The sequence below is a fragment of the Nicotiana tabacum genome, chromosome 22 (genome assembly GCF_000715075.1).
Source record: "Nicotiana tabacum cultivar K326 chromosome 22, ASM71507v2, whole genome shotgun sequence".
NCBI lineage: Eukaryota > Viridiplantae > Streptophyta > Magnoliopsida > Solanales > Solanaceae > Nicotiana > Nicotiana tabacum.
In genome coordinates, this window is record NC_134101.1 from 208,681,570 (window position 1) to 208,707,888 (window position 26,319).

General features: G+C 40.0%; 1 protein-coding gene and 1 pseudogene across 3 annotated transcripts; both read right to left on the reverse strand.

Moving 5' to 3' along the window:
- Positions 1-356: 356 nt before the first annotated feature.
- LOC107817061 (zinc finger protein ZAT1-like) lies at positions 357-1,690 on the reverse strand (annotated as a pseudogene).
- Positions 1,691-2,059: 369 nt separating this feature from the next.
- On the reverse strand, positions 2,060-13,631 carry LOC107817062 (light-mediated development protein DET1). Of its 3 annotated transcripts, XM_016642839.2 has the most exons (12): positions 13,160-13,623; positions 11,827-11,937; positions 11,510-11,716; positions 11,177-11,405; positions 10,122-10,259; positions 7,479-7,547; positions 7,261-7,317; positions 6,503-6,583; positions 6,261-6,425; positions 5,812-5,907; positions 2,695-2,794; positions 2,060-2,572 (listed from the first exon to the last, which is right to left on the reverse strand). In XM_016642839.2, the coding sequence occupies exons 1-12, from the start codon at positions 13,213-13,215 to the stop codon at positions 2,433-2,435; spliced, it is 1,449 nt and encodes a 482-aa protein (XP_016498325.1). In that variant the 5' UTR covers positions 13,216-13,623; the 3' UTR covers positions 2,060-2,432. The 3 variants fall into 3 exon arrangements, with proteins under 3 accessions (XP_016498325.1, XP_016498324.1, XP_075099731.1); XM_016642838.2 differs by having other exon boundaries at positions 11,510-11,937; positions 13,160-13,631; XM_075243630.1 differs by lacking the exon at positions 7,261-7,317 and having other exon boundaries at positions 11,510-11,937; positions 13,160-13,631.
- Between the last annotated feature and the right edge of the window lie 12,688 nt (positions 13,632-26,319).

Below are 26,319 nucleotides of genomic sequence, written 5' to 3' on the forward strand. Positions count from 1 at the left end.
AATAATGACACTAAGATTTTACGTGGAAACCCTTCTGAATAAGGGAAAAAACTACGGCCAAGAAGAGCAACTGATATCACTATAGCGATGAATTTTACACTGTGTAGTAAATACTCCTAAGACCACTACACCCTCAAAAGAAATAAACACTCTTTTGTTTTTTTCCACCTCACTACAATATCTATCACTCTATTTTTCTTCACAAACTATTTTCTTATAGTTTATGGAATACCTTACTCTCTCTTTTCTCTCTTTGTTGGTGTGTAGAAATGAGAGTTAAAGCTCTCCTTTTATGCCCAAACTTCACTCTCTAAAGCCTACAATATTTGACAATTTACACACCCTTTTCACAATTTCAATAAGGTTGGCTACCAAACCAAACCAAGTCAATAAAATTGGCTACCAAATTATACAAATTCAACAAGGTTGGCTACCAAACCAAACCAAATCAACAAAATTGGCTACCAAATCATTTGAATGAGATGGACACCGTATCACGGATATTCATGCACTTTCTGATCCACATTCTTCAATCTCAATTGTCTCGAATTTTCTTTTGACTTGATCCCCTCGTTTTGGTCTTCAATGTAAGAGTTGTTCTTCTTGTGAATTGTTTTTTGACTGCCTAAAGCTTGAAATGAATTTAACACTTTGTTACAAATCTCATATTGGTACTCCCCTTGTTTTTTATTTCTAAATTTTGACTCGTCAGACTCATATGAACTTCTCCATACATCTTTAGAAAGCATCATTAGAAAAATAACAATGTCTTCTTCAGGGAAAGTATCGGAAAATGAACTCACTGGTTTTGGTTCTGGTTCAAATTTAGTGGATTTCTCCTTTTTCACTTCCATTGCTTCTTTTGATATGAACAGTCTTCTGTTTCTCTTCGATCTCCTCCGAGTTGGCTTCTTTGTTGACTCAGTTTCACTTTCCCTGTCATGTACTACCACTGACCTAGCACCATCCAAAAACTTAGGATCTACAATCTTACAACTATTCTTTGGATTCTCTCTTAGCCCATAACCCAAATACTTCTCTTCCCTAATTTTTCTTGTTATTTTAAGGAATGAAGTGAGAGAGTTGACTTACTATGGCCGCCGGAATCTTGTTTTTGCAGCGAAGGTTTTGGGTTAAGTTTTCCGGGTCGGGTAACGGATCGGCTTATTTAAATCTGGTTGGGTATGAATTAAAAGGGATGGTGTTATTATAAATAAAAATACACGTCAATTTATGAATGGATGACTTATCTACAGTGGCAACCATTTGAAAAAAAAGGGAGTATCCGAACCAAGAGTCGGCAAGGTCGATTATGAGCCAAAGTTTATTTGTAAATCTTTTCATAAAATTTGGGGATTTTTGGACCTTTTCCGTTAAAGTAATACCTTAGTTTCTAATCAACTGTCAGCTTTCTAGTCGACTAATTCGTGATTTAAAGTTAACTAAAAATCTTCATATTGCCGCTTTTTCTCCTTTTCACGATTAAGAACTTGTTTTGATTCTTTCATGGTCAAATCAAAATCCACTAAGTTTTTAAGATAGCTTTGTTTGATATGCCCCAATTCCAGAGCCTTTTGTTCAAAAAGATCGTCAATCACATCCGCAGAAAATGATGATCTGCCTCAGACTGGGTCTTCCTTAAATGTGGGTATGTTGATTACTTGATCAATTGACCATATGCAATCTTCATGTTGTCCTGGTGTTACAAATGTTCAGTGGAGGAATACATCTCTTCCTACTGTTAATTCAATGGAGGATCGTATTGAATTCTCAAGTACAATATCACTGAATTTCCTTGTAACGTGCGAACATAGAACTATTTTTTGTAGTGGCATCTTTTCTTGGCTTGATTACTACTCCAATGCAACTTTATAAAAGAAACATAGTGTTTCATACATGACTTATAACCTAACTTTGAGGTGCCATAAATATTAAATACTTAATGCTGTCTGCAGTTCTCAAAAATATGTTCTTAGAAGAATACCAAATTCACACTCCTATAGGTGCATCATCATATTGTTACCAGTGCTTGAAACAATCTTAGAAATACAACATATAATGGAAGCATTCGCTTAGCTTGAATATTAATAAAGGGACACCCCAAAAGAGTCTACAGCAGTCACAGAACTAAAAAGGGTCTTCTCAGTATTCTGCTACACAAATAAATATCTGAATGTACATCAGCTAGAAAAGAAAAGCTTAATACAATACAGAAGAAAAAATCATAATGACCGTACTAACCCTCTCGGCATTCTATCAAGGGGTCTGGCTCTAGTGTTTGTAGTGCAGAGAGGTGAGTAGAAGAAAAATAGCATTTCTATGCATCAGTTTTAATCAATTTGCAATTTCTAGGTTGATTTCAAACTAGAAGTTACTATTAATAGAGAAACTTATAAACAAATAGGTAACATATAAAATAGCTCCTCTCTACATTACCGACGAAAATGGATATTTACAACTGATGCCTGCAGAAACAAGGTTTGTTGAACAGAAATTGCAAGGGGTAATATTGGGTGGAAGAGGAAGGAACAGATCTTCTTAGTCCGCCCATCCGTGCTGCCGGCTTCGGGTCCTAATAAGAAGCATAGTGTTGTTGGCATAAATGTGCATTAAGAATATGCATACGAAACAAGCAACATTCACAACCAGAAGACGATGAAGCTTGTCGAGATTTCTTAACGAAAAAACCAGTACCTGGCTTAATTTTGAATTTCAGGATATTAGGTTGTCTCCTTGAAATGAATTTGATTGGATGGTCAGTAGACTGTCTATGGCGGTCAATCGCTGAAATAAGCTGCAAAAGAAGGTTTCATCAGGAATTTAAAAGGCTCATGAGAATATTGCCAACATTGTGTTTAGAATCAACACTTATAGATTGCAATTCAACAAAAAATGCACATTGGGGTGTAGGTAAGAAGGAAATAAGGACTCCATAGACCACGACGAACAACTGCAATGAAAAAAGCCAATATGTTCCAAATTTTATTGAAGCATCAGAATGATATTAAATGAAGGTTGCTTATGGAAGTCCAGCTGTAAACTAATTACAAATGATTTAACTTATCAACAAAAAAAAAAAACCAATTACAAATGATTCTCAACAATGTGTATATGGTTGCAATAATAAAACTACAGTCAAGAACTGAAATTTTCAAAGACCCCCCCCCCCACCCCCCACCCCCACCCCCAAACCCCAAGGTTATTATCCACTATTACAGAAGAAAAAAATCTAAATGATTCAGCTTATTGTTAGGTAAGATAAAATGTCCATCCGGAATGGATAACTCTCTTAACCCAAACTAGGGTGTCAAATGGGTGGGTTGAACCAAATTTTGGCAGTTAAGCGTGTTGCATCAATGAAGGCTCAATGACCCAACCCACCCAACTTTTACTTGGGTCAGTATGCACTTGGTTAATTTGGACTAAATAATGGGACATAGTCTGACGCGCTCAAGTCAAAACCTTTTTCCCATTTGTTTGTCTCTTTCATCATTTGATTGGTTACCAACTAAACCAAAAGAACTCTATTTTTTGTTACAGAGAAAAATGTGTGGAAATGTAATCAATGAAAAGTATATACAAACGAGTCAAAATATTTCTTTTATCGATAGATGTAGACACCGACATCGAGGGCTCCAAACCTTCCCGTCGATGTGAGCTCTTGGGGAGATCAGCCTATTATCCCGACGGCCCTTCACTTGGCACCGTCAGATCACTAAGGCTGACTTTTGTCCCTGCTTGAGGGATGGTCTTGCAATCAAGCTCCCTTTTGCCTTTGCACTCGAGGGCCAATATCCTTCCGATGCATATTACACACCAAGCCAAATAAAAGTTTCTTTTTATATAGGGAGGAAGTGGGTGAAAGTACAACAACTATGCCTTAGTCCCAAACAAGTTGGGATCGGCAATATGAATCCTCACTTCTCCAATTAAGTTCAACTCATGCAATCATCATACCAAATAAATCAAAGTGAAAAAATAAGTTAAATAAATAATAATAGTAAAATAATAATAAAAAAAGTTCTCTTTCAAGACTAAAACCTATGCTATCACCTATAAAATAACTTTATTTTTTGTCACAGAGAAAAATGTGTGAAAATGTAAATACGGAAATGGGTGAAAGTACAACAACAACAACTACCCAATAAAATCCCACAAAGTGGGGTGTGGGGTGTGGGGTGGGTACGCAGACCTTACCCCTACCCCGATACGGCAGAGAGGCTGTTTCCGATAGACCCTCGGCTCAGAAAGATGGAAATAAAAATAAAAACAAGAAAAGACAATTCATTAGTAAATCCAGTAGAAACCGTAATAGTAACAGAAGCATAACAACCAAAAGATAAATGACATGCAACCAGTATCTAAGGCCCGGGGCTAAGATAAACAACAAGGATAGTATGGACTCAACATAAACTGCAAGCCATCTAAGGTCAACCCTAATCCAACCCCGCCTCACCCCCGGAAATGGGTGAAAGTAAAGAGAAAAATTCATACCAAACCCAAAAAAAAGGGTTAAATGATAGTGTGTAAAAGGGTAGAGAGGGAACTATAGCCGCCAAAAACAAAAAAAAAAACTACCTTTTCTTTATAGAAAAGAAAGTGTGAAGTACGGAGAGAGAGAGATATCCCCTAACCAACACACTAAAAGCGCAAAGTGAGAAATTCACCCAACAAACTAAACCAAAACCTTTCCCTCTTTGTAGCAGCACAAAGTGGATGAAAAGTGTAGAGAGAGAAAAATACATAGTAAACTAAACTGAAAAGAATTTTTTACTAGCACAACATGGTATATGTAAAAGGGTAGAGAGAATTTACGAAAATAAAGAGAAATATCCCTACCAAGTCAAACAAAAAAAGTTCTTTTGTTCATAGAGCGTGGTTGTTTTTCCTTTACACATAGGAACGGTATGTCAAAGTATAGAGAGTGAAACAACCAGCTGCGCAAAACCTCAAAAAAACAAACAAAAACAAATTATTCCTAGTTTTCTTAAGGCTTAATTTGGCTACCCTGGTCCAGAAGTCATGGGTTAGGTTAATTTAGGTTATAATATATTTCTCGTCGATCTTGTTCAAGATTGGGCTGGTTACACATATGCAGATACATTCACACTCCTAAGCCAGGCCTAGCTCAAGAACTAATTTCCACTTCCTCTTTGGAATAGTTTTTTCACCATGTTCAATATTTAGAAAAGAATTTTATTTCCTCTAACCAAATGTACATACACATTGCATATCATAATAGTTTGAATAGTGCAATTCCATTTAATGCCAGCCATGGACGACAATAACTATCATTTTCAGGTACAAGTATTAAAAAGTAAAAAGAACACCTCTCTCTGTTTCAATTTGCGTGCCTTACTTTCCTTCAAGTCTATTAAAAACGAAAATCCCTTCCTATATTTAGTAAGCTTTAAATTTCATCATTCTCATTTTACCTTAACAGCAGAATGACATGGCATGTTTAAAACCACAAGATTCAAGAGGGCATTTTTGGAATTGTTAGACATATTCAGTTTAAAGGCCACAAGATTCAAAAGTTCTTCTTACATTATTAAACTTCGTGCTCTATCAAACTGAGACACAAAAGAAAACAAGATTATATTTTTATGATAGGATCCACGTGTCAGTATTATGAATGTTCCGAACACCCCCAACCTAACAAAAAAGAGGGAAGGAAATCATTCATGGAGTTCATTCAGCTGGTTATCACGTTTAGATATCCAGATAAACCTAGTCATGATTTTAGTCCCGGATATGGATTTATCATGTGGCATTCGCATAATAAGTAGAGATTGAATTCTAGAACCAGACCTTCTCATCAAATCTGAAGAAAGACTGGTCAAAATAAGGGGAAGGGCTCTGAGACTGACAACTAAAAGGCAAGGAGGCCATCATCTTCTTAACAAACTGCATTAAGAAACAGCATGGTATCAGTTTCAAAGCACAAAGACTGTCACGTTCCTCATACTAAGAAAATACAAATGAGATATAGCAAAAGAACATCGGTGGTGTTTCTTTCAAAACAGGCGAAAAATGATTTTCAGAAATCAAAAAGTGAAATAATTTTCTAAAATCTTTTTTTCAACCAAATACCATTGGGTAAAGTTTTCCAGTTTTGGGGGAAACTGAACACCTCATCTCTAATGGTGTTTGGTTGAGAAAAAATTTGCAAAAACTGAAAGTCTTTCGAAAAGATATGTTAACATTTTCTGAAATAAAACCTAAGCACTTCAAAACTTGTCAGTTTAAGAGAACATTACTTGAGGAAAACTGGTTGCTTTATTCTTTGTGCACCTTAGTTGCTCGAGGGCGTGGATGTTGTTTGAATGAGAGGACATGAAGTTCATATGTAATGAACTTCTGGATGAAACATGAAAGTGGTCACTGAACAGCTCGAACAAGAAATAGAGCTCATCGGCTGAGTTCTAAAGGAAACAGAAACAGATCAGTTCAGATAAATTTGCATAACAAAAAGTAAAGCACTTGAATATTACACAGATACCTGATAAAATGCAACAATGTCAGTAGTCTCCATATTATAAACAGCAAAAAAGGAAGGATGGCTGTCAGCATTTCGAGATACCTGTGGATTCAACAATATCCAACAAGCCTGGGTGTCAAGCTATTCCCATAGAGAGCAACAGTACAAAAGATATCGGGCCACTAAAAATCATCGGAACAAATAGATCCTAAAATACGACTCTGCAACATTAATCAATTGATTAAAACTTGGGTTATAAGTTGCCGCAACAACTTATATTAGTCTGCAACTTGGAAATTCCAAACAAATTTAGAGGGGCAAGATGAGCTTATGTATAGATCTATCAGTTGAAACCCAAAGCAGATCCAGCTCTATGGTTGGATGAGAGAAATGGGCCTCAATCGCAAACCCATCTAATAATTGAATTCCATATAAGTAAATTATCAAAGACTCTGATGCAGCTACTTTTAAACTATAGGTCAAGCTATTCCCACTGGGACAAGTCCAATTACTTATTATCATTTGTTTTAAGATAGTGTTAATGTAAGGAGTCAGATACTTCTCTTATGTGGATATAAAAGAAAACAGAATTCATCATTTCAACTATTTTGAACGTCAAATCTTATTATTTTCGCAAGGTTCCTATATCGAGCTAACCATCAGACCAAACAATAACAACCCAATGAAATCCCACTAGTGGGATCCGGGAAGGGTAGTGTGTACGCAGACCTTACCCCACCATAGTACAAAAATCATTAAAGCAAAAAAGGAAATCTCACCCCACCATCAACACTGCCAAACTTGATCAATAGGTGATGTCGGTCCAAAAATTGTACCTGCTCATGTTGCAGTCAAGAAGTAGCGAGATGTTCAATGACGAGGAAATGAATCAGAACCTGGAAATGTATAGGAGATGACCAGATGCAACTAAATATATCCAGTTTTTAGCAGAGCATCTGGGTAATAAAACATACAAAAGCTGAAGTTATAGCACTACCTTCCAGATAATCAAGTCAATGTAATCTTGAAAGTGGAAGTAAAACTTCTTCTTCAGGCACTGCACTCGCTGATTATTGAAAAGATAAACCAGTGTCAAGGAAAATAAGATTGTCACTATAAAGAATGATAAAAGAAGACATGTTAAGAATGAATGGTTTGATGATTCCCTCTAGCATGTTGGGGTTTATATGATGTTCACAAGTAATCCAAAAAGGTAAAGGAAAGTAATCCCTAGTAAGTCCTATTCATATTTACACAATTATTTGGATTCCAGCCTTGCCTCTATATATACAAGTAATGAGCTCTTGCCATATAATAATTTCCTAATATAATACTCCCCCTCAAGTTGGAGCATACATATTGTACGCTCCTAACTTGCCATAAATAGGCTCAATTCTAAATCCACAAAGTAAATTTGTAAGAATATTTTCAAACTGATCATTTGAGTTGGCGAAACCTGTCGCCATGCACCCAGATTCAATCTTTTATCAAATAAAATGACATTCATCTTCTATATGCTTTGTTCTTTTGAAACACTGCATTCACAGCAATGTGTACTGTAGTTTGATTGTTGCATATCAATTTCATGGGTGCATCTCCATCACACCTCAACTCTTGAAGAAATTGTTCTAACCATATAAGATCACATGTAGCTAAAGTAACTGCTCGGTATTATGCCTCTGCACTTGAACTAGCTAATAAGTCTTGCTTTTTTGCTTTTTGAAGATATATTAAGATTCCTCCGGTTATAACACATTTCCTAATCTGCATCAAAATATCCAATAATACTTGTCTCTCCTAAATCCTCCTACAATAAACATTGTCCGGGTGAACCTCTGATATACCTTAAAATGCGGATCATTGTGTTCCAATGATTGTCAGATGGAGTCTGGAGAAACTGGCTAACACACTATCAGTAAATGAAGTATCAACAGGTTCGCAGTTTAACATGCTAGTATTTTACAATATGTCCAAGGAAATTTCCTCTGTGAAATGACAATTCCACTACAAGATTGCGCCATCTCAATGCCTAGGAAGTACTTTAGTTTATCCAAGTCTTTAGTCTGAAAGTGACCACTAAAATGCTGCTTAAGATAAATAATGCATTCATGATCACCACCTGTTATAATAATATCATCCACATAAACAACGAAGAACTATGCATTTTCCATTACGAGAATGTTCATAGAACATTGAGTGATTGACTTCACTTCGAAGCCTAATTATGTGGTTTCTTTTTGCTGCATCCATGGGGCCCCAGTTTCTATAGAAGATTAGGTGTACTTAGTAGAGAATCATATTTTTATGTACAGCTCTCTACTGGTACACTTCTTATATATAGAAACTTTCTCATACATTAATAAAATTATTTTTTAATCCAAAAAAATTTAGCCAAGGCCAATCTCCAAAGTTCCTTCCAAGATAGTAACACACCTCTGTGAAGAGTCCTTTACCATCACTTTCCATCTCGCCTGTCTGCCTTCTAACCCTTAAGAATTCTCATAATAATTCTTTATAAGTATTTCATTCAAACAAGCAAGGATGCCAACATAGTACAATGGTTTTACAAAAGGTATATAGTTCTAATAAAAGGATAAATGAAATCATGTAAGTCATTTACATCTTGCTTACACCAAAAAATAGGCATTTAAGCAAACCATATGCAGAACTCCACACTGCAAAATATTTTCCTTCAAAACCCTCTTCTATTTCATTCCTTCCACACGACCACATAATGCGTAAAGGAGTTATATCCCAAAGTCTCCTTACTTCCTTACAGACCAGACAAACATTCCATACAGATACAAATAACAATTGACCCTGGCATTACCCATTCCATTCGAAACAAACATCATATGTATTCCAACCTCACTTGTATAGTGCAGGAAAAGGTGATTGTACTTTCTTCTTGCTCTTCACAAATAAAACACTCATTTCACAGTGGTCTCACTAAATAATTTATGACATGAGTACTAAAACATCCATTTCACAGTGGTCATCTTAAATCATTTATAACATGAGAGACTACTCTCCTTTTGATCGAGGTTCCATAAAATATATGGACACAGGATCCATGTCCTGAAAGACTTTTTTTTTTTTACGAAATAAATTGTTGTATTAAAAGGCATCAAGGATCCAGAAAGACTTATCCTTGATGAATTGCATTTTAGGCTACGTATCAAATTACAAACTCATTCCCTGTTCAGCAGTCCGAGGCTAAGTAAGAAACATTGTTCTCCTGTACAATGAGTTTTTCAAGCATTTTGTTTTTTGGGATAAGCAAGTAGATGTTCTATTATTAGCATTTAGATATTGGCAAAGTCCAAACCTGTGATCAATGCAGTTATAGAAGAAGTAAATGTGATCATTCCAGTTTATCAGAACTATCAAATAAATTTTTATTCAGAAAAGAGAACCCTCCCTCAAAGCACACATCTAAAACCAATAGTTGTATACCTCTAGATGTATGAGGTGGAAAATCGGTATAAGATGACACTTTAAGGACTAGAAAATAATCTCAAGTTTTTCAGAATCAGAACAATCTAGGACTTACTGCTTTGACAACATAATAAATTAAATAAGTAAACAACAACATCCTGAAGCTCTAAAAGTACAAGGAATTCAATATTCTATTACTAACCATGGTCTGGTCAGTTTCTTCATTCCATATACCTCGAAATATAAATGAAAGCAGCCGCTGCTTTATACCACTCAGGAAAGAAGTCTCTGGATCAGGCAGACCATGATGAAAACCATTTCCAACATGATTTACAAGCACCTGATGCAATAGGTTACTGTCAGAGATTAGCATGCACAACCGCTTGTCAATTTCAAAAGACCCAAGTCCCTACACGTAAGCAAGAAATAAACCATCCTCCTTGCTCGCCTACCCTAACCCAAAATAAAATACTCCCTCCGTTTCAAAAAGAACGAACCTTTTACTATTTTGGGAGTCAAACAAGGTTTAGTTTGACCATGTCTTTTGCAAATAATTTTCGAATATTCTGAATTGTTAACTATTGTGACTTATAGTACTTTTTATGTAGTTTCTAAATACAACAACAGCATATCCAGTATAATCTCACAAGTGGGCTCTGGGGAAGGTAGTGTATATGCAGACCTTACCCCTAATGTAAAATTTTATTTCAAAAATCTTAAAGTATCTATGTCCGAATGCACACCGAAAATTAGTCAATTTGACCATCGTACTCCGAAAAGATTCAAACAAATTGAAACGGAGAGAGTAAAATATAGTGAGAGAAATGGGCAAAAGCATGTGTATGTCTGAAAACCTTTCGACATGGTGACTGACAAATGGCTTTTAGGATGACTGACAAGGAATGCTGAAAAGCTTTTAAGATCAACAAACAAGATCCATTAGACCTCTTTGACGTAATGACAGGACAGATATCGTGGTGAGTCTACTACTGTGGAGAGACATTAGAAGTCCAACTCCTAGTTTATACTCAGCCTGCGAACATTTAAACAAAAAGGAGGGAAAGAAGACACAATTGCCTTTTGGTTAGTGCTTCATGGAACTATAGTTTAGTGGACGAACCAATTTTCTTCTAGACAGAAATTGTCTCTTTTATTTCAATTACGCACTGAATAAGTCTTGGTTCTTTAAGTAAGTCAAAGAATAAGCATCCCACAAAACTAACCCTAAACTTAAAAAACTCGAAACATAATACTTACCTGGGAATTGGAATTGAGAAAAAGCTCATCATCTTCACGGCAGAATTCCCCAATTGCTCGTACATCAACAAGATCTCCAGAATCTCTGATCTGAAGGATGTGTATTCTTTGAAAACGAAGGGACACTATAGCAAGCAAATCATCATACAAGAAAGCACCAACACTATGTGCCAAATTAACATAATCATTGTGAAAAACCCTCTCGTCAAGTATAGCTCCATCCTCCAACCTAAGTGAATAAAACCAAACCACAACAAAGCAAGCATGATAACTTCAAAGACCAAAAAATATATCAAGTGCTCATGAAACTCATAGTTGGGACTGATTACACACCTCAGAAGGTGGAAAGTTATTTTTTCAACTGAAGGGACACCCTGAATTGCCCCTCCTGTAGGAGGAGCATCATGAATTTGTGCAGTTGAAGTTGCAAAGAGTCCAAATTGATTGCTCTCCATATAGAGAAAGAAATCCTTGCATATAAGTTCCCCACTAGAAGCAAGAGTTACACTGTACAGTTGCGTGAAGAAGCTCTCGAACTTCCTGGCTTTCGAAGGAAGATCATGAATATCACAATCTTCATCTTTGCAGGAAAATGACAACCATGTTGGTCTATAAACAATCAGATCCTGATGATTTCGGCTGAAACTTACAAGATATAGACCATCATCCGTGAACTTGCGAAATGAATGGTCGGGACATTCAACATCATATACGGTATAACTTGGTACAATGTTCTCATAAAATCTTCTGGCACGATGAATCTGCAAAAGGTGAATCTGTATTCTTAGGCAACCATAGTTGTGTCTGGTCTGGAGGAAAATGTTCTCTATAGAGCAGGTTGTACCTTGGAATTTTTTTTGGGATCGTTTTCAAATGTTTGGTTGGATATAGGGGCTGGTGACATATAGTATCAAAATACAAAATATAGGACAAAGTATGATGATAGTTTGACCACATTTTTTTATCAATAAAGATTGGCAACAATGTCTACATGTTGATAAAAATAAGTAATAGCGAGTAATAGTTGGAATGTAAAGGATGATGACTTTAGGGAAGTCATAACAAATCTTCACGAAGAGGAGATCTGTAGTAAGAGCTCCCTCTCTCCCTGCTTTCAGCACCTTACTATTCTTTCAGGGTAACTCATGAAGTTACGTCTTTCAGTACGGGGACTTCAAAAACAAGTATTAGACTCGCAGTTGTAGCTTGGGAGTTGAATTACAAAACCAAGAGCATAAGCATGAAAATAATTTCATAAACAGTGATAACACCTCTGATGCTTAAAGGGTTCAGCTGTTCCATTAATTTCATTTTTGGTCCCTCAATTATCTGTAAATTCTGATTTTGGTCCTTACGATCTGACTAAACACATTTAACCTTCAATCAATTAAAATGAGTGTTTTTGGTCCCCATATGTAACAAACATGTTATATTTGGACTTTTTTTAGAACTACATTTGTTTCGTATACGTACATGTTGTGTTATTCGCTTTCATTATCATGCTATCTTGCTGTTGCAATTGTTTGTTGCTTTAGTTACATTGTTCCTTGAGCTGAGAGTCTACCGAAAACAACCTCTCTATCTTTGTAAGGTAGGGGTAAGGTCTGCGTACACACTGCCCTCCCAGACAGCACTTGTGGGATTACACTGGATTTGTTGTTGTCGTTGGTGTTAGAACTATATTACCCTCAAAGTATGGAGTAACAATACAAGTTTAACATAATACATGGGTAATTAAATGGTTGAACGGTTAAAATGCTGGTAAATTAGTGAATATTCACAAGAAAATGAATCCAAAATGCACATTTCAATAAATTGAAGGTTAAATATGCTTAATCAGACATCACACGGACTAAAAATCAGAATTAACCCATAACCAAGGGGCCATAAGAATACAGTGAGCATAATTAGAAGTACAAGGATGAAAACACCAGAAAAAGGGGGGAATTAAAAGGGAGAAGAAGAGGAGAAGAAGAGACATACACTGGTGCCTGGAGAAGGGGTACAAATCTGGCGCTCAAAAAGCCTGGCGGTAACATTGTTGCTTGTGAACATCAGTCCTATTAATCACTCAAACCTATTCAATAATGAATTGCTCTCACAGCATGACCATTTGACTAAATACAAAACCAGGGCAACAGACCAGTTCTTCAGTAGCAAATAGTACCGAGTTATTGGATAATTGAAGAAAAAAAGAACTTGAGTAGCCTCAATTAGGGTCGATGAAGTCGAAAAGGAATGAACTGTTTGGATTTTTGCAGTTTAGTCGTTGGCACAGATATGGGAAGGCAACATTTGGTTTGCGGAGGGAGTGGGAGAATGAGGTGGAGGGAGTTACAGCGGTGGCAACAATTAAAGAGGGATGTGTGAATAGTAGCGTGGTGCTGCTAAGGTGTGTGTTGTTCGGTTAACACTCGGGAAAGGACGAAAAGTGGACTGGTGAATGTGTGTGGATAAATTCCACTTGGAAAATATTTTGATATACAACTAGTTTGGAAAATTTCTTTTTTAGGTTGTGGAATTTTGATTGGAGGACGAGAAACTCATTTTATTCATAAGAAGGGAATAATGCCTTCTTCGTTGAAAAAATTCTTTTTAGGTCAATATTTAGAAGTTAACAAAATTGTATGTTTACCTTGAAAACGGTAATTACAATTAGATTTGATTTGTGGTTCTAAAAATACATAATTTATTTAAATACTAGTTTTTAGGCAATAGATGCTAAGTATGAGCTAGGAAGGTAGAGTAAGAGTAAAAGGCAGTGTGGTTATTCAAACCAAACTACTGCGAATTGGGGTCTCTGACTGGCCTAAGCTAGGCCTCGAGGTTGAGCTGATGAGCTTGACTGGGGACGATCGATGAAGAACTAATAGTTCCAAGGGCCTCAATAATGGCTCTTTATGATCAATGATGAATAATAAATGAGGAACAATCAATGAAACACAATAAATGTAAGCAACAAATCAAAGGAAAGACAATGGAGAATGTTTTAGTTAGAGAGTAGAGAATGTTCTTGTTCTTGTATTGAACATCATGTGTATTTACAAAATGACAAGGGTCCCTTTTATATAGGAGGGGGAATCCCAACATAGTACATATGCATTTATTACAGAGATATGCAGCTGGTACGGCTATCTAATGTCACGGTACGGACTTGTACTATTCTTGTAGACCTGGTCAGCTTTAGCCACGTGCCTTTTGGGAATTTCCTGCTTGTCTAAGATAGCCACCGATTTGCACTTCCCCGAGGTCGAGCATTGGGAACCCTCGGGGTCAAACCTCGAGCTGTGCTTCGAGGCTTTTGAAGACGGGCTGTGAAATGCCATAATGATCACAAAAATTGAACTATCCGATTTTAGCCACATACAAATAGTCCTCGCGTTTCTTAGAGTGAAATGATAAGAAAAAGTCTTAAATTTTTGCCTCTTCGATACTCCCATCATGACGTCAGCCCCGTTAGGGCATTAAATGATATGACTCAAAGGCTGCGCAGGGGTCGTTGTCAGCATGATTACCGAAAAGCCCACAAAGCATCATTGGTTCGACATTTCCACTCCTCAAACATTGCCCAAATGGCTTCTATAAATATTTCAATTTTGTTCGCCATTCATACTTTTACAATATCTTTAAGTTTTTAGAGCTAAGTTCACAACTTTCTGCATCTATCTTCTTTCTTTGAAATTAAGTTATAATCATGGAAAAAACATAAAAAACGGCACCTCATAAAGAGGGTACCACTTCTTCATCACGCCCGTCCAAGGGCAAACCCAAAACACTCCAAGTATTGAGCAATATATCTCTCGCCCCTTCAATACGGTCTCCGATTTTACCATTGATAAACCCTTTTCTACACCAGGCCGATGCGAGCCCATGTCGCGGTACATCAGTGTGGTGACCGATACGAAGAAAGAAAAGGTAGACTGCCGATGGGGGGAGGCAGTGTAAGTAGAGATACCCAAAGCTGAGGAAAGCATAGTGGCACAAAAAGCTGGCTTCCTCAGCGTATACACATACCCCTTCACTCTAGGACCCGTAGATTCTTCTTCCCTACCGATAGATTTGGTGAGAACCGGGTCGAGGGAATGACATCCACCCTCGATCACTTGATCAGATTGTACAACCCCCGCCTCTTCTGAAGGGGTTTAATCAAGCTACACCCTTGATCCGCCAAGATGTTCTTTGCGAGCATCGATGAGGACAAAGACCGAGGATGGATGAGTCGGTTTGTCAGAGTAAGGACCTCGAACATCATCCATACTGATAGGATGCCATTCCCGGAGGAATGGAACATAAAGCGTGAGTATTATTACATCGAGCACATTTTATTGCCTCTTCTTCTTCTTCTGAATTGATTTTCTTTTGATTATGTAGCCACCTTTTGGTTCCCTGGCGCGATCCAGGACCTCCCGAGATGGATCAGACATTTAGACTCTGCTTTTCCATACGGCGAGCGTGCTTGGCGTGATTTGGCCAAGATGCGGTTGTAGGCCAAGAACCACGGTATGCTTTCGTTGTTGTCATTACCAAGTTTTTTATGATTATTCTTTGTGGCGGTAAGTTTAATACATCATGCTTGTGCAGGCCTCGGGGATGATGTGTTGATGAGACCGCATCCTTCTGGTGAAGAACAAGCCTCGAAACCTGACAAGGGTAAGAAGAGGAAGAAGAAGGCGTCGACCGAGTCTCCAGAATCAAAGAAACCCAAGGTCCACCAGCCTAAGACCGACGCCACGGTCTTGACTTCGACTGCTGTGGCAAGTCTTTGTGAGGATGATGATGATGGCGATTGCCCTTTGGTACAAAGGGTAAGACGGGGTGTTGATGCTCCACAAGCTGTAGGTCGGAAAGCCGCTGAGATGGGGGTAGCCGATGTGGACCAAACTCGTGCTGAGGAGACCCTCGAGGAGGGTTTGGGCGCAGTCCCCAAGCCTCAAGTTGGACATGGTACAGTCCATGCCGGCGAATCCTCGGCTGATTCAAAGTTTTTCGGGGTCGAGAAGAAACCCCTAAAGAAATTGACACCATGGGTGCCTTTGAATCAGGCCCTTTATTTTCTCCAGGAGAAATAAGAGATGCCCAGAACAGGGGCGCTGCCGATGTGGGGACCCCTCAGGGAGAGGATGATGCGTTCAAGAACTACTCCGTCGGTGTCGACGAGGACATAGATCTCGATGCCCTGTCACTCTCCGGGAGGCTGAGAGGCTTCAAAAGTAGGTGTTATTCTTGACATACCATTTGCGCTTTAAAATTTTACCCTTGCCTTTCTAACTTCTTTGTTGCAGGTCAAGAAATTGTATGACCACGCCTTTTCTAAGCTTCAAGATGAGCTCTTTTGCCGTGAGGAGGAGCTCGAGAAGCTCACCTCCTAGCTAAATGAGTTGAAGGCTTCCTCTGCCCAAAAGGAAGAGGATTTGAGTGAGCTTTGGGCAAGTCTTGAGGGAGTTCACCAGGAACAGACTAGCTTTGTTGAGTAGGTAACACGGCATTCATGTATTCATCTTTTTATTCTTATAACTTGATGCTCACTGTCTTGTTTCGCCTTTGCAGATTGGGCAAAAGGATGCCATGGTGGGGCAACTTCAGGAAGAGGCTGCAGCCAAGGATACGGAGATCCTTGAGCTGAAGAGGTAGAATGAGGCCGTCACCTCGGAGAAAGACCTTTTGTGGGGAGAGTTGGCCTCGACCCAGGATCTTCTTCGAAGTGCTCAGAAGGAGGCCACTACATTATCTGTGGCCAAGTCTGAGGCTGATGAGCATGGTGTCCTCATATAAGAGAGATGTCGCCACCGCAAACGATCAGGCCAGAGAGATATCCGAGAAGGCCGAGCAGAAGCTAGCTCTGGCCGTTGCTCATGCTCGTTTGCAAGCTAGGAGGCAGGCCTTCGAGGAAGTAAGCACCAAAGGTGTCGATCTCTCTACTGAGATCGAGAAAGATAGAACCTTGGAGGAAGAATCAGCACCTTCAACTACTTCGGATGAGGGTTCCGGAAGTGATTCAGACAGCAATGAGTGTAAAGAATAGACTCGTGTCGTCACCTCTGCTTCTCCTTTTCCTTCTTTTTGTGTATGGGTTCCTCGAGGGAGCTTTGTAAAGACACCCTTTGTAAATGTATTTTTGGGAATGCAAAAAGATTCCTTTGCTTCATGTCTTTAAATTTTATTTTTCAGTGCTTATGCAAATTTAATTTTTGAATTTTGATGTCGGCTCTTTGGAGACCATAGTTGGAGTAACCGAGATCCTCGAGATCGGGCACCATCTCGAGGCTAAATTGATAGCTCTTTTAGAACCATTACTTGGGATAATAGAGACCCTCGAGATCGGGCACCATGTCGAGGCTAGATCGATATGTGGATCTCGATAGCTCTTTTGGAGCCTATACTCGTAGTGACAGAGATCCTCGAGATCGGGCACCATCTCGAGGCTAGATTGATATTAATGGCCCATTAGAGCTCATAGTCATAGTAACAGAGATACTCGAAATCGGGCACCATCTCGAGGCTAGATTGATACAGGAATCTTGATCCCTCGAACGTTATATGACAGCATCATTCGTATGATATGACTATGAAGTGATCGAAGTGGTTCCGTCGGTACACTGCCTCTACTCCCCGCTCGGCCGGTGGTATACCACCGACGTCTGATGAGCTAACCTCCACATGTTTTGTCTCGAGGAGGGAATTTACGTTAGAGAGACCTCCCAATGTTCAGGGACATCGGGAGCATACATCGAGGTTCATCCCATCAATAGAAGAGAAGTATCTCAAGGTAGTGAGGAGAGACTGCGGATGGGTAGAAAAGGTGGTACTGCAGGTACCTTTCCTAGAAGAGAACATCATGGCTCATGTAGAGTGGTTTTTGAATGTTTACATGTACCCCTTTACGTTGGGCCCTCTCGATAGAGTCGTGCTTGACTTCTGTCGAAAATATCGGGCAACCTTGGCAGAGGTTCACCCATCTTTCTGGAGAATAGTATTGATGATAAGGTTCTTTGCGGAGGAAACCGGGCTTGAGTTCACCCTTAGCCATTTCATCAGATTATACGGCCCTTTCATTACTGAGGCCTAATAACTTTAGGATGTCGATCTACTAGGCCCTTTTTTGCCAGCGATGAAGAAGATGGGGACCAATGGTAGATGAGTCGATTTGTCTGAGTATGGACTGTCGATATTATCCTCGCAGAGTTCCTTCTATTTCCTAAGAAATGGAATCTCACACGTAAGTGGTACACTTGTGTTTGTATCATTTTTGTTCATGGTGGATGTAGACTCCGTAAAGACGTTTTCCTTCTCTTTTCTACAGTAATCCTGTGGCTACCATATGAGGTCCCTGACCTGGCGGATTGGGCTCAAAAACTGGCAGCTTGCTTGGCTTACGATGAGCCTAAGTGGCGAGATCTATCCAAGGGTAGATGGGAAGCAAAACACCATGGTACGCGTTGTGTGGTTTATTTTCCTTGAAAGGTATTTTCTTTTGTGTGTATTAACTCCTTCACCGTAGGCATTGGAGAATTTTCTACGATGAGATCGTGCCCCCTTGGGGAGGAGGAAGGATCGTCGTCTTCGGGGCCGAGGAATGATAACAAACGAAAGGAATCCTCGAAGGACAAGGGTGCTCATAGCGAGTCAAGCCCTTCTCGGAGGCTCAAAGAAGATGTATCAGCTGAGTTTGTAGCACCCGAGGCTCGGAAAAATGGTTCCTCCTTTTCCGCCGTCTTCTTTTCCCGTCGAAGGTACTTCGAGGGATAAAAATTTTCTACCGTCGTCTTCTTCTCCCGTCGAAGGTACTTCGAGGGACATAGATTTTCTGCCGCCGCCTTCTTTTCCTGTCGAAGGTGCTTTGAGGGATTTTCAAGGCCGGGGCCGCCTAAATCAAGTGGGGTCTCGAGCAATCATATCCTCACTAAGAGCAGTTCAACTAGGGCTAATGAGACCAAGCCAGTAGATGTACGCTCAACTTTTGAGGAGGCTCAGCGGCTCTGTTCTATAGTGAGTTTTGGTTGACTTTGTTGGTTTTTTGGTTTTACATTTTCATTTTCTCACTGAGCTTCTTCTTCATAGGCCTTTGACAAGCTCAAGTTTGAGTTGCTCCGCAGTGAAGCCAAGTTATGGAAAGCCTTGGATGGGGAGAAATCCATCAGGCTTCGTTATGATAAAATGGCAAAGGAGTTGATACACTTTTGGTACGAGATGAATCGAAGCCTGAACTACGAAGGCCGCCTCGAGAGACAGGTAACCTTTGTTTTGAGGGGATGCATTCTTCTATATTCAGAGATTAATATTTTGATACTTCAGTTGTAAAGTAAGACGGAGGACCTGGAACGCCTTTGGGGCGAAGTTGGTCAGGCCAGTATGAGTGTGCTAAGCTAAGGGCTCAGATAGATGCCCAAGTTGCAGCCAAGAAGAATGCTTTGGCTAAGGCTTCTACCCTCGAGGTGCAACTCCGAAATGCTCGTGAAAACAGCTTGGACCAGATAAGCAGGATTATAAGGCTCAAGTCTAACCTTTTGAGGATGAAGGTCGAGGCCGTGGATGCCCGGGCTAAAGCTGAAGAGATTCGAGCTAAGGCTGATAAGAAAGTGGTCGTCTATTTAAAAGATGTTGCCGACGCTCGAGCTAAGTGGAGAGGGGCTTCCGATCGGGAGAGCAGAAGCAATGAATATGCCCGGTGCAAATCCCAGAGGGAAACCCTCGAGGAGATGCACGCTAGGGGCCTCGATCTCTTGGAAGAGATAGAGCAGGCCAATGCGGATGAATACGACGCCAAGTTCCTCGTATCCGATGCCGAAGATAATGAGGAAGAGGTCGATGGGGATGAATTCCCTGAAAGGAAATTAGACTAGGCCTTTCCTTTCTGATTCTACGTATAATGCTCTTAGAGAACATTGTAAATGAAGCCTTGTAATATTTCACATATACGTATAAAAAGAAGCCTTTCGATTTTCCCCTTTCATAAATTTCTCTTTGCTTGTGTATGTCTTTCTTTGTCTTGAATTTTGACATTTGTTAATGATTAGCCAGATGAATTAGCCTTCGAGGTAAAACCCTTAGGTTTACAAATCGGCCCTGAGGTTTGCTAGGCTGGCCCGTAAGCTCTTACGCATTTGCACTTAGGCGCTTTTTAGTTAGCCGTTTCGGGTTTAGTTTTCAAGCCCGTGGACCCTTAAGTTTTTGAATTGTAAACTAGCTCTTAGGCTCTTACGCGTTGGGTCGGCACGACCTCTAATATGGGCTGGCGTTTAGGCTCTTACGCGTTGGGTCGGCACGACCTCTAATATGGGCTGGCGCTTAGACTCTTACGAATTGGGTCAGTACGACCTCTAATATAGGCTGGCGCTTAGGCTCTTATGCATTGGGTCTATACGACCTCTAATATAGGCTTTATTTTTCCCTCATTAAAGACATTTTTTGGTTTTTGTGTTCGTCTGACTCTTCGACGGTTCGATAAGAACCTCAATTGTGAGCCATTATATAACGATAAATGAGTACCTCGGGAGGTTTCGCTCGATGGTTGAATTATTTCGAAGCCTTTTCATTGTTTGGAGCTGACATGATCAAAGATCTTTTGCTTATGCCGAGGGTTGCCTGATTAACCGGTTCTTTTTGAAGTATTTTCGAAGTAATCGAAGGCCTCTGATTTTATGGCGACGGTTGGGCGTCCCGAGTCGCGTTAGTTTGGCCGGAGCCTTATGACCGTAGTCATTGTGTTTGGTCGTATCCTTTTACTCCCCGAGTGAGGTAGCCTCAGTGTTTATATCGAGGGTATGCCTTTTGAGGGGTCTTACAAGTTCGAATATATAGCCTTGACTTTAAGATTGTGATTATGCCCTTTGTAAGTCTTATAATTTTGAACATGCCTTACTTAAGGTCTTACAATTTTTTTGGTTACTTGGCACAAGTATAATTCATGCCTTTCTTGAGGTCTTATAGATTTGGTATTGACTCATGGAGGTCTTATGAGCTCGAGGTTGCCTCATGAAGGTCTTACATTTTCTAGTATTGCCACATGGAGGGCTTTCGGGCTTGAGTTTGCCTGCTTGGGGTGTTATGGCCTCTAGTTTTTGATAGCTCGATCGGGTGACAATCGGCGACAGTCCCCGAGACATTGAGAGTTTTTGGCTCTGGATCCGTTCTTTGTAAACTTGATATTGCCCCATTGAGGGCTTATGAGCTCGAAATTTCCGGCCCGGAGGTCTTACAGATTCGAGTTTTTGATATCAGTTCCCGAGTGTTCAAGAAATTTCTAGCCCTTGGGCCGTTTCTTGTAAAATAGCGAACTTCTTTGAAGCGCAAAGCATTTTGATGGTAAAAGATACTCCTTTGATTATTTGGTACAAGTATACATGTTTTCGTCGTCGAGGATTCGTTTATTCTATGCGGGCACAGTTCATTTGACCGTTTGGCCCGATACATCATTTTTCTATCGAGACCTTCTTTGGCTCGTCTTGGTTTCTCCGGGGAAGTGATCTCCCAGGGGGATGCCCCCAAGTATTCGAGGTTGATTGAAGAGAAGCCTTAAATACTTGTTAGTTCTCCTTAGGTAGCATATAGATGGTGCATCGTTAAAAACCTTGTTGGAAAAATCCTTCTTGGGATAAAATCCGATCGAAGGAAAAGAGTGCAACGCATGCTTTAAAACCTAAGGTCTTCAAGCTGGAAGGTGCTTCGATTTTTCTAACCGGACACTTGCACGCATGTTAGTATAAGACGTAAATAAAGAAGGAGACGGTTATACCTTAGTAGTGATGGCACTTTGAGCCTTGATATGCTTCAACTGCTCGCTCTGGGGCTGTGGTACGATCATTGGCTCATTAACTCAGGTGCAGCCGAGAATGTAGCTTGTGATTGCTACTTTGCTTTTTGCTTATCCTTTGTCTCCTTCGATGTTGAAGGTGTCGATGCCGGTGCCACATCGTGCACCGCGAACATCTCTCTTGTTGCATGCTGCTCCCCGTATATTGTTTTTATTCTGTCCTTCATTGGAAACTTCATCATTTGATGAAGGGTTGATGGTACTACTCTCATGCAGTGTATCCATGGCCTTCCAAGCAAGGCATTTTATCTCATGTCTCATTCGATGACATGAAACTTGACATTTTGGGTTGTGTTGTCCACGTTGACTGGGAGGGTGATCTCCCCTTTTGTCATCTCGCTCGCCATGTTGAATCCATTAAGGACTTGAGGGGCAGACACGATTTGGTCGAGCATTCCGAGCTGCTCCACCACCCTTGACCTGATAATGTTGGCCAAGCTACCTGGATCCACAAACACATGTTTAATTTTAAATGTATTCACAAGAAAAAAAATTACCAATGCGTCGTTATGAGGCTGAGACAGGGCCTCGATGTCCTCTTCGCTGAATGTGAGAGCATCCTCGGGTATGTAAGCTCGAGTTCGTTTTCCCTGGTGATGGATATTTTTGTTCGTTTGACAATGGGTTCCTATGGGATGTCGATTCCTCCAACGATCATCTGGATGACATGTTGTAGTTCTTCTGTTTCATTTTTTCTGTTCACCTCTCTTTCCCGAAATTGATTTTTGGCTCGGTCGCTGAGGAACTCTCAGAGGTGCCCTTTGTTGATCAGTCAGGCTACTTCTTATCGGAGCTGTCTAGAATCTTCAGTCCTATGACCATGTGTGTTGTGAAGTTGGCACACCAGGTTAGGGTTCCTTTGCGACGAATCTGATAGTATGAGTTTTGGGCACCTGGTGTCTTTGATTTTACCTATGGCTGAAACAATGTCCGAAACATCAATGTTGAAGTTGTACTCAGATAATCGGGGTGCCTCCGTCGGTCCTGCGTGTTTGTCGAATCCGGCTCTGCTCACGAGTCCCCGAGGATTCTGATCTCGATCTACCCTTCGGTCATTTCGGGGTATGTTATGCCTAGGGGCGTTTCTCCGATCTTTGGTGTACGGTTGGTACCTTTCCTTGTTTGGACTTGGTTCCTTTGCCAGGAGCCTGCTAGGATATACTGAGCCCAAGGGGACTCCTAGTTGGTCTTCATCGACCCTAATCTTTGATTGATACCAGTTGTAGACATCCACCCAAGTCATGGCGGGATATTCAACCAAGTTCTACTTTAGGTGTTTCGAAGCTATCGAGCTTAGTTCGTTCAAACCTTGGTGAAGGCCTGTACTGGCTAGTCATCGGAGACTGGTGGTAATTCTATTCGCTCCATTTGAAAGCGAGATACAAACTCCCGTAATATCTCGTTTTCTCTCTATTTGATTTTGAAGATGTCAGATTTCCTTGTAGCAACCTTGATGGCTCCGGCATGTGCCTTTATAAAAGAATCTACCAGCATGGCAAATGAGTCTATCGAATTTGGTAATAGGTTGTGATACCACATCATGGCCCCTTTTGAAAGTGTTTCTCCAAATCTTTTTAACAAGACGGATTCAATCTTGTTATCCTTCAGGTCATTTCCCTTCACAGCACAAGTGTAAGTAGTAATGTGTTCGTTGGGGTCTAATGTTTTGTTGTACTTTAGGAGATCGGGCATTCTGAATTTCTTCGGGATGGGCTTTGGAGCAGTATTCGATGGGAACGACTTTTGTACGAATTTCTTTGAATCTACACCCTTCAGAATCGGGGGTGCGCCCGGGATCTAATCGACCCTTGAATTATAGGTCTCCACCTTTTTATCATTGGCTTCTATCTTCTTTTCGCCCGATTCAATCCTCTTTGTGAGGTCCTCGAGCATTTTTATAATAGCGGGGTCGGCTGCTGACCCGTTGTTGCTCGATCTTTCCGATACCTGTTTGTCTCGAGGGTCCATTTCCGGTGCTACTGTGCATGGAGTTTTTTGGTGGCTTTGCAGTTGAGGAATCGCCAGTTGTTGTGCCTGCAACATCTCAAAAATGACGTGAAGGTTAACCTCTCGTTCCTCCCGAGTTGGGGTTCTCTAAGATTCTTGTTGGTTTTCTTGGCGTATACTCCCGTTAGTGTGGGAGCTTATATCGATATGTTGGGTGTTGCGTGATCCCACATCCACAGGGATTGGCTCTAGTGCATCCTCAGGCTTTTGTAGTGGTACATCGGCGGTTGGAACAACTACACCATTCTCTCCATGGTCCTCAGGACCGTTGTTTTCATGTGCGTTCACTGAGTTAGACATTTTGACCTGAAATCAAAGATTCTTGGACAAGAAAAAGTGTGAAGAATAACTTGTGTTTTCAGTAAACCAGCACCAAAATAATAACTATTATTTTTAGCCACACGGTGGGCGCCAAACTGTTTACCTTGAAAATAGTAATTACAATTAGATTTGATTTTGTGGTTATAAAAATACGTGATTTATTCTAATACTAGTTGTTAGGCAATAGATGCTAAGTATGAGCTAGGAAGGTAAAGTAAGAGTAAGAGGCAGTGTGGTTATTCAAACGAAACGACTGCGAATCGAGGTCTTTGACTAGCTTAAGCTGGGCATCGAGGTTGAGCTAATGAGCTTGACTGGGGATTATTGATGAAGGACTAATAGTTCCAAGGGCCTCAATAATGGCTCTTTATGATCAATGATGAATAATAAATGAGGAACAATCAATGAAACACAATAAATGTAAGAAATAAATCAAAGGAAAGACAATGGAGAATGTTTTAGTTAGAGAGCAGAGAATGTTCTTGTTCTTGTATATAGGAGGGGGAATCCCAACATAGTACATATGCATTTATTACAAAGATATGCATCTGGTACATCTATCTAATGTCACGATACGGACTGGTACTATTCTTGTAGACTTGGTCAGCTTTATCCATGTGCCTTTTGGAAATTTCCCGCTTGTCTAAGATAGCCATCGATTTGCACTACCCCGAGGTCGAGAATTGGGAACCCTGTGGGTCAAACCTCAAGCTGTGCTTCGAGGCTTCTGAAGGCGGGCTGTGAAATTCCATAATGATCACAAAACCGGACTCTCCGATTTTAGCCGTATACATTGTAGAGAGAGAAGTTTGGAAAAGTCAAAATGATCTTCGTTCCAATACGAGAAGAACGTATACAGAAGAAGCTATTTAACAAGTAACTCTGAGCTAAACTCTTAACTTACTATTAACCTCTTTATAATACAAATTATTCAAAAAGATATATTTAGGCACATGTTGTATATCTATAATCCAATCAGGCTACGAACCGTTGAGATTAAAAGACCAAACAAATAACTGAGGTTGTAATTAGGCATGTGTGGATCCAAATATAAATCAACTCATCTGATACAACTGGACTTCTTGTCTTTTTTCGTCCAACACACACTGAGAATTAAAGAGAAAAAAACCCTAGTGTCGGTAACTTGAGTCGAAAGCTTCTACTTTCTTCTGATCAAATTGTGTGGACTCTTCAACGGCAACACCCCCTCCCTCCTATATTGGAGAGACTGTAAAGGAACCTCAATTTTCCTAAAAGAGACAAATGAAAAGGGAAGAGGCTTTATAAAGAGAACAAAAACTGAGAATGGAAAGAAACAAAAGATAGTGAATAAGCATGTAACGACCTGACCAGTCATTTTGAGAATTAGCATCTTGTTTGGTGTCTTAAGGTTATGTGTTATGGCTTGCGTGTGTGGTCGAGTTCAGTTTTTGATTCGAGGTCAATTTGGAAGAAGGATTCTTGTTTTAGAAGCTTAAGCGGTATGAGTTGACCAAAATTTGACTTTTGTGTAGGCGACTCTGAAACGGAATTTTTATGACTCCAATAGCTTCATATGGTAATTTTGGACTTAGGCGTGCATCCATATTTGGATTTGGAGGTCCGTAGGGTAATTTGAAGCATTTTGGGAAAAATTGGAAAGTTGAAATTTTGGAAGGTTGAGAGGTTTGACCGAGAGTTGATATCGGGATCGAATTGCAATTCCGAGAGTCGAATTAGCTACGTTATTTCATTTGGGACCTACATGCAAAATTTAACGTCATTCCGGGTTGATTTGATATGTTTCGGCACGAATTTTAAGAGTTGAAAGATTTGAAAATTCATAAGTTCGATTTGTGGTGCGATTCGTAGTTTCGATGTTTTTGATGTGATTTGAGGCCTCGAATAGGTCCGTGTTATGTTATAGGACCTGTTGGTATGTTCGAATGGGGTCTCGAGAGGTTTGGGTGAGTTTCGAACGAGCTTCGGATCAATTGGAGCATTTTTTGGTGAGGCTGGTTTGGAT

Bases quoted from the DNA above. Each gene is read 5' to 3' on its own strand.
- LOC107817062 (XM_016642838.2), bottom strand. From the start codon at position 13,231: ATGTTCACAAGCAACAATGTTACCGCCAGGCTTTTTGAGCGCCAGATT. The intron at 7,318-7,478 runs GTAGTGCTATAA...CAACATGAGCAG, and splicing joins TTGACTTGATTATCTGGAAG to GTACAATTTTTGGACCGACA. The intron at 6,426-6,502 runs GTATCTGTGTAA...TGTTTCCTTTAG, and splicing joins ACATTGTTGCATTTTATCAG to AACTCAGCCGATGAGCTCTA.